The sequence below is a fragment of the Peromyscus leucopus genome, chromosome 2 (genome assembly GCF_004664715.2).
Source record: "Peromyscus leucopus breed LL Stock chromosome 2, UCI_PerLeu_2.1, whole genome shotgun sequence".
Classification (NCBI taxonomy): Eukaryota; Metazoa; Chordata; class Mammalia; order Rodentia; family Cricetidae; genus Peromyscus; species Peromyscus leucopus.
This window is the reverse complement of record NC_051064.1, coordinates 131,432,782-131,440,903: the sequence shown is the minus strand read 5'-3', so window position 1 is coordinate 131,440,903 and position 8,122 is coordinate 131,432,782. Positions and strand designations below refer to the sequence as shown.

General features: G+C 47.5%; 1 protein-coding gene and 1 non-coding gene across 19 annotated transcripts in view; both read right to left on the bottom strand.

Annotated features, from left to right (window-relative positions):
• Nucleotides 1–945: 945 nt before the first annotated feature.
• The window catches only part of Pum1 (pumilio RNA binding family member 1), a 125,806-nt gene continuing 118,629 nt past the window's right edge, over nt 946–8,122 (bottom strand). For all 18 annotated transcript variants that reach the window (XM_028887636.2, XM_037202980.1, XM_028887639.1 and 15 more), the window contains 2 exons: nt 7,811–8,003; nt 946–2,744 (listed from right to left, as the gene is read on the bottom strand). In XM_028887636.2, coding sequence (XP_028743469.1) covers nt 2,613–2,744; nt 7,811–8,003 — 325 coding nt within the window. In that variant the 3' untranslated portion in view covers nt 946–2,612. The remainder of the gene's footprint in view (nt 2,745–7,810; nt 8,004–8,122) is intronic.
• Nucleotides 6,648–6,730, bottom strand: LOC114705677. The gene has a single exon (XR_003736423.1). It is a non-coding gene; the product is annotated as a small nucleolar RNA SNORD103/SNORD85 (small nucleolar RNA).

Genomic DNA, 8,122 nt, shown 5'->3' with positions numbered 1-8,122 from the left:
CTGAGTGTACATCCTGAGGATAGGCACTACCTACTACTTCTGTGAACCCAGAGAGGTTCTCCATTTGAGGGTAAACAGAGCAGGCTAGATGCTGGCCACAATCCAGTCTCAGGAAAGACAAACTTTTCAAGGCCAAAACTGCAGAGGATCCTGCAGGCTGGCGTCACAGGACAGTCAGCCACGGACAACAGGCTTGCAGGAAGGGATCCAGATCAGTACCAGGGGACTTCCAAGCTAGCTGGGTACTGATGGCAGTTTTCTCTTTCCTTCTTTCTCTCCCTCTTGTTTTTTGAGACAGGGTTTCTCTGTGTAGCCCTGCTGTCCTGGAACTCACTCTGTAGACCAGGCTGTTCAGAGATCTGCCTCCCTCTGTGGGATTACAGACACTAGGCCTGTTTGGCAGTTTCCTCTTAATTGAAATGTCCCTCCAGGCGGGAGGGGAGGCTCATGAGCAAAAGGTTACAAGCAGAAAAGGAGACACTGAAGATTCCAGAAGGCACCTCCCCCCCCCCCCCCCCCCGTCCTATGTGCTCTGCAGAGCTCTCCAGGGCTACACCATTTGGGGGGAGGGGCGCTTGCTTTGTGGTGATGCAGCTGTTTTTGAGTCACCCACACTCTTGTTAGTAACCCCAAAATAAAAATTCACTGGTTCACCAAGTCAGATTCTGGTACAGTCATTTCTTTTGTCTGTCATGGATTTCCTTTCGGGGTGAACAGGTGAACTCACACATGTGCATGTGTCTCTTTAACATTGGGAAATCAGGCACAAGGCAGACTGAACTCAACCCCTCAAGTCCAGTCAGGCTCAGGAGCCATCAGCTCAATGCTCCACCCCACCCCACTACCCCACCCTTCCTGTCCACCCCAGGGGCTACAGAGAGGCCAGGCTGGAGCAGGGCTCACCTGAGCAGGTGTGGAGAGTGAGAGCAGAGTACACACAGCAAATTCAGATTCCAAAGTTCTGTATTTTTTCAAAATAAAGATCACACATTGTTTAGAGACAATCTACACAAGAGTTACAAAAAATAGTTGCCCAGGCATAAGCATACACAGGTTTGTTAATTATACACATATGGTTACAAGTGTGCTTGCAAAAAGTTCATTGGAAATATACACAAGGCTCTGGAAATGTACACCGTGTAGTGTTACAGTCTATATTCAAACGAGGATCGACAGTATGTTACATTCACTTACAAGTAGACAAAATGCAAAATACAGCTCATCTGTACAAAACGGAGGGCGAGTCACTTTACAAGGGAAGGCGCTGAGCAGGGGAAGGGGCAGGCGAAACTTCTGCACGTCCTTTTTGACTATCACAAAATAAGCGAAACATTACTTTTTTAGGATTAAAAAAAAGAACACTAGTGTGAACTGAATCGTCTGAAGTAACATTTAGAAAGGCTCTCACTACCATCTTGACTAGCTGACAAATAAACCAAGCTATTTTTTTCTTTTTAAACATTAACTAGGCTGTATAAAGAACATTTATTCTTTCAAAAGAAAAAAAAATTTACTTCTGGTTGAAATTACAATTTACAATATACAACACTATCTGCTACGACCATAAAAGGTGGATATACACCGAGTGCACGGGGCTGGCTGATTCTCTTTTCTTACCAAAAAACGTGTTCATGTTGATTCAAACTTCTCCACATTTACATTACAGGTATACAAATGTACAATTGTACAATCAAAAGTATGTCCGACTACTAGGGTACATTATAGATACAGATTAGACATCAAAACAGGAAAATACTACAAATCCGTATATATGCAAAGTCTACACAAGTGTACACTATGTATCTATAGAAGCAAGACCAGGAGCAGAGCTGGGTTCTCTCTCATGCTAGCTAATCAGATCCTGCTTCTCAGTGTTCACAGAAAGCAACCCCACAGGCAGCACACAGCCCTGCCCACTGGCCTTGGGCCCCACTGGCCTTGGGCCTCTGTGGCTCCTACTCCGCCTGAATCTGCGGCCTCCACTTTCCTCAGCGTGAGGTCATCTCCAAAAAGTGTCATGAACTCCGTGTCACAGGCTGATGCTTTAGCGACTCTGAAACGTTCCCATTTCATATATGTATATATGTATATATGTATATATATATTTTATAAACAGTGTTAAATGCCAGTTTAGGGTCATTTAACTAAAATTCAAATTTCTCAGTTTTGTTTTTTAATAAAATGAGGAGGTGGGGAAGAGCTATTTGCAAAACTTGCCACAAGGCAAATGAGTTAAAAACCTTTTTTGTCTTTTTTTTTAAACTTTTTTTTTGTTAAACCAACCACCCTGAAAGTGTCCACATGTGGAATATAGATACAACATAGAACAAAACATGTGGCCTCCCATGTACACTGATTACCTATGTACAAGTTTCTATACACCAGTAAACAGCAGGGCAATTAGTCAATTAAAAAAAATAATTAGTACATGTTATATGTAATAAAATGAAATTTACAAAGGCCTTTCCACGAGTGGATCTGATTCCTTTTTGGAGGAGGGAGTAATCCCAGAGCAACCATTGCCCACTTCTGACTCTACGCTGGGCATTTCTGGTTGCTGGTTGGATCTGCCAGGGTCAGTGAGGTCAGCAGGACAGGGATGGGTGCACTGCTCAGATGATGCCATTCGGGGGGCCACAGATGGGCCCCAAGTCCACGCCATTCTTCATGTAGTACTTCTCCAGCTTGGCCAGGATGTGCTTGCCATAGGTATACTTTCGAAGAGTTGCGATGTGTGGCCGGATCTGGAGGACAACAGTGTGTGTGTTACACCGGCCTGAGAGGCCTGAGACATTCATCCATCTATCTCCTGCACCTTCCCAGATACAGACTGTATGGTGCACATGTTTCACCCCACAAAGGTATCTTTGTCCTCTTATTGCTAGCAAGCCATGAAATAAAGACAGGAGCTCTTACGCTAGGTATTGACACAGGACAGGGAACCCACCCAGGGGAGAAGAGCACATGCCAGCCAGCTGCACAGCACCTGCCCACAGGCATACAGGAAACCAGGCTGTCCTGGCAGTTAGTGTATCCTTTGGGGAACCATCCACTTGAACTCACCACCTGATCCCTGCCTCTCCAGGGCACAGGAAGGCTTCCGGTTAACAGTGACCGACTGTGCTGGCTAGTTTTTATGTCAACTTTACAAAAGTTACAGAGTCATTTTGGGAGAGGGAACCTCACCTGAGAAAATACCCCCACCTGAGTGGCCTACGGGCCAATCTGTGGTACATTTTCTTGTTTGATGGTTGATGTGGGAGGGCCTAGCTCGCTGTGCACTGATGGACCTTCGTGCTATGAGCAGACTGAACGAGTTACTGGGAGCAAGCCAACAAGCAGTACTCTTCTGAGGCTTCCGCATCAGCCCCCACATCCAGGTTCCTGCCCTGACTTCCCTGAGTGATGGACAGACTATAAGATGAAACAAATCCTTTCTCTTCGTGTTGCTTTGGTTACAGTGTTTTACCACAGCAATAAAAACCCTAAGTCAGACAGAAATTGGTACCAAATCAGGGCTACTGCTATGACAGATATGACCATGTTTTAAGGAGGACTGTGGTACCACCCAAAGTCTGGGCTAGGAAAGTCATTGTGTGCTTAGAACTCAGTGGGTTTCTGTGGGAGCTTGGAAGAGAATGTTGTAAGCAGTACAGGTGATAAAGGCCTGGCTTGTGAAGCTTCAGAGAAAAGCAAAGACTTTATCAGGATAATTCAAGTGATATTTTAATTAGCAATTAAAGTGAGACCTTTGCTTTGCTGGTACAATGCTACTGGCTAGTTGGGGCATGATTAAGGCAACCAGCACCAGTGAAGCCAAATCTTCCAAGAGTATTTCCTCAGGGTCAGCACACAGAAGCTGCAGCCAGCCTTGGTAATGTGTAAGGCTCTTCCAGGTGGTACTGGTTTTGAAGGAAGGGGTCATAAAGAAAGGTGAAGCTTGTCACTGTGAGAGGATAGGAGGGCCAGTGGGGAAGGCCAGCCTGAGTGTTGGTATAAGGCCTAAAACCAAAGGAGTCATGAGACAAGTTGAGGCTTGGCACCAATGTGGCAGAGTCAAAATCCCTGAAGAGTACCAAGGAGAGGTTACTGGTGAGAAGGTAGAGCCCAATGCAGACACCCCAGCATTTTGGAGATGTCCGTGCCATGGGATGAGTGCCCAGGACAAAAGCAGCTATGGAGTTGAGCCAGCCTGAGCCCAAGAGACAAACTGTAGGGCTGTGGATGGCTGTCCAAGCCCTCTGGAGGAACCCAGTCTGACACTGAGCTTTACACTGCTGGCCTGTGGTTTTGCTTTAATTAGAGGGACAATGCCCTGGTTCTTCCCTCTTGGAATAAGGAAGTATTTAACTTATTCTGATTTCATAGAAGCTCACAGCTGAGAGACTCTGAATATTTTAAAGAAATACAACTTTTAACGTATTTATACAGACTGCAAGGCTTTTAAAAATCGAGATTTTTGTATTGTGAGGTTAGTATTAATATGAGATCCTGGGGATGAACAAGAAAGGAAAGGTTATGCTTTACAAGTAATGTGATTGTGTGTCAAGGTGACAAGGGGTCGATTGTACTAACTAGTTTTTATGTCATCTGATAAAGCTGGAGTTATTTCAGAAGAGGGAACCTTGATTGAGAAAATGCCCCCACCTGGTGGGTCTGTGAGCACAACTGTGGTGCATTTTGTTGACTGATGACTGATGAGGGAGGACCCAGCCACCGTGGTTGGGACCAGCCCTGGGCAGGTAGTCCTGGATGCTATAAGCCATCAGGCTGAGCAAGCCAAGCCAGCAAGCAGTGTTCCTCCATTGCCTCTTTATCAGTTCCTGCCTCCAGGTGCCTGCCCTGAATTCCTTCAATAATAGAGTAGACCAAGAGTTTTTAAAGAAGAAATAAACCCGAGTTACTTTTGGTCATTGTGTTTTATCACAGCAAAAGAAACTCTAAGATACCAATAAATAAGAGAGAAAGACAGATAGAAACAAAGGAAGACGGATGGACACTGTACCAGTGCAGCTGGGGAAAATCAAAGACACAGGGTGGCTCTGCGGTTCCAAGACAAGCTAGGGTAAGGGACAGCACAGCCTTAACCCAGAGTCACTCTTCCAACTGCTTGTGACACATCTCTGGCACCAGTCACCCCCCACCCCTTACTCCTCCGACCGGAGCTCTGGTCACTCCTGTGGGCACTCTCTTGTGACCCCTGCCCTGGACCTGTTCCTGCACATCCTGGTGAGAGGGGAACCTCACTTAGAGCTCAGGGGCCATGCTAAATACTTAGCAGTGCTGACTTCCTTCTGCTCAGCTATTAATCTTTCCACACAGGGAATCTCACACTGCACACAAACCTCAAGGAGCACCATGCCAGGGGAAGACAGGCAGTAGCCCACCTTGAAGCCTACAGGGTCAGCAGTTTGTCCGCTCAAGTGTAAGCTCAGAACAAGGAAGGGCCAAGGGCTCCAGAAACTGCCATGACCCCACACAGAACACAGGCCAGGAAACAGCACACCTCTGCCCTGGTACCCTCAGTGACAACGGCTGGTAACAAACTACATCCCTTCCCAAGCTTGTCTATCCGAAGGATCCAAGAGCGCTGCACCCCCAGATGTGGTAACGATAATTATGTCCTCAACAAAGCTTCTCTCACTAGGCCCCCAGCTTCGAGCACCTTTGCTTTGGGTACACACACACACACACACATACAAAATTTGGCTTTCACAGTTCTTAACCTGCACATGTCCCTTCTCTCTCTCTCCTCCACTCTCCAAGCTTTGCTGTACTCCATTTTTAACTTGGACTAGTAAGACGTGAAATGTTATTTTCTGCTCTTCTGCCACATAACCTAGCAGTGGGTAAGCAGTTCCCGACCCTCCTCCTCCTCGATTCTAGCTCCCATTGACCACTTCTCTTCAGTCTGAAAAATGCTACCATCTATTGGCTACTCAACTGTTTTCATGGCTTCCCCTGCTCCAAGTGACAGTGGTGGCACAACAGTCGAACAATTATTTAAAGCACAGTCCTGGGCCTGAATGTCTGCTCCATGGGTAAATCACTTGCCACCAGGCCTGACAACTTGAGTCCCATCCTTTGAAGGAAAAAACTGACTCCAGCAAGTAAGCTGTCCTTTGGCCTTCACATGCCTGCTGAAGCCCACACAGTGAAACATTAAACAGAGTCCCCTCTCAGGTCCAAGTCTTCATTACTGTGCCCTCTTCCTGGAAAGTTGTGCTCAAATGTCCTTCCTTCCAGGGGCCCTCCTCCTGCCCATACACTCTGTAAGCAGCACTCCCCCGCACTCTACTCTCCTGTCCTTCCTGTATCTGCTTTTCCTGGCTTTCCTGTGCCTGTGCACACTCCCTCAGTGAGCACCAGGACAACTCTGTTCAGAGGAGCTGGCCAGAGCCACAGGCTTAATTCACTTAATCAACAATTGTGCTTCCAGTTCCTACCTACACACACACACACACACACACACACACACACACACACACACACACACACACCAGCCCTGCCTCATAGCACCTTCACACATAGCCAACCAGCTGTGAGACTCAGCCCCAAGTGCCCTGAGCTCCACAGTCTTCAACTGCCACCATGTGCACCACTGGCTGATGGTGGAATGGGTTTGAATCAGAGGTGGTGGGATTCTGCCTGGCTCAGAACGAGTCCATAACAAAGATTCTCATTATCGAACTTTGTCCTCAGTGAGGGCAAGTGGGTCATCACTGCCAGACAACAGCAACCCCTCCACTGACAAGGCTGAGGGAGCTCAGAGCACAAAGGCTGAGGGGTGCGAGCCAGAGGCCTTGGCACCACCCGGCACAAAACAGCTGTGCTGTGCCTTCCCTACCTGTGAGCCTCTTAGGTGGCTCTCCTATCAACCCTCACTCACAGCAGCTGGCTCTTCGGGCCTCTGTTCCCTTTCTCCTGTCTCCCTCTCCCTAGCCTTGATTCTGCATGGGTGGAGTGAGGGCCTGCTCCATGGGCAGCACTGTGTTCTACTGCTCCTGTCTACCACACTGTGGGCCAGCGGCAGGGACCAGGCCTTTGCAGGAAAGTATGGTGGAATCAGTGAACAAGAGGAACAAGAAAAGGAGACACAGGAAGCAGGCCACCCTGGACTGATGAGCTGATCTCAGAGACCAGGGAGGGAATTACCTCACGAAAACATGTTCTCACACACACAGCCAAGCGTGGTAGCATATGCCTGCTATTCCTGCACCTAGGAGGCTAAGGCGGGAGGATCATGGTTTTAAGGCCAGCCTAGGCTACACAATGAAGCTCTGTCAACAAACCAACCCCCCAAACAAAGAAACAAGCGAGGGCTGGAGATGTGGCTTGGTAGCTGAATGCTAGCTTAGCATGCACCAGGCTTGGGCTCAACCCCCAAAACAATATGCAAAAACAGGAAATATGCTTCCAAGGACCAACAGGATGGCTCAGTGGGTAAAGGGCTCTTGCCATGAAAGCTGACCACATCAGCATGATCTACACAGCATCATGGACCGTCACACGCTAAACAAAGTGTTAAAAACACTGCAGGCATGTTGTGCACAGGGTTACATGAAGACAAAATATCCATACCCATAAATGAAAAAAATGAAAATAAAAAAGTTTAAAACAAAGACCCAGAAACAGGACTCCCACATTTGAGTTGAGGAAAGGAATGGCAAATACGGAGAGATCACAGTGACCCCACACAGGAAGAGGAGGTCAAGGACAAGCCTGGTACAGCCACACCAAGAAGCCCAACGTCTGCCGTCCGTTCCATCTGGTCCTTCACCCACTCTGAGCTGCTATCTCATCTGCTTACCTTGTGCATGACGATCTTCCGCTGGCCTGGCTCAGCCACATCAATCATCTTCTGGACCACATAGTTGGCGTACTGATCCTTCATCATGGTGTATAAGGCACTGTGGGGACCGTCATTCATGGTGCATACCTCATCAATGAGCACAGCACGCTCTGTACGTGAGGCATGAGTGACACACTTCTCCACAACATTGCTGTCATGAGAAAAATTAGGAAGAACAATCAGAAAAGGTTAGACTATGCATGCCAGGATAGGAAAGGAGGGGAGATATGGTACATATGAGAAACTCATTTGCCTAGGGTCTGGCTCTAT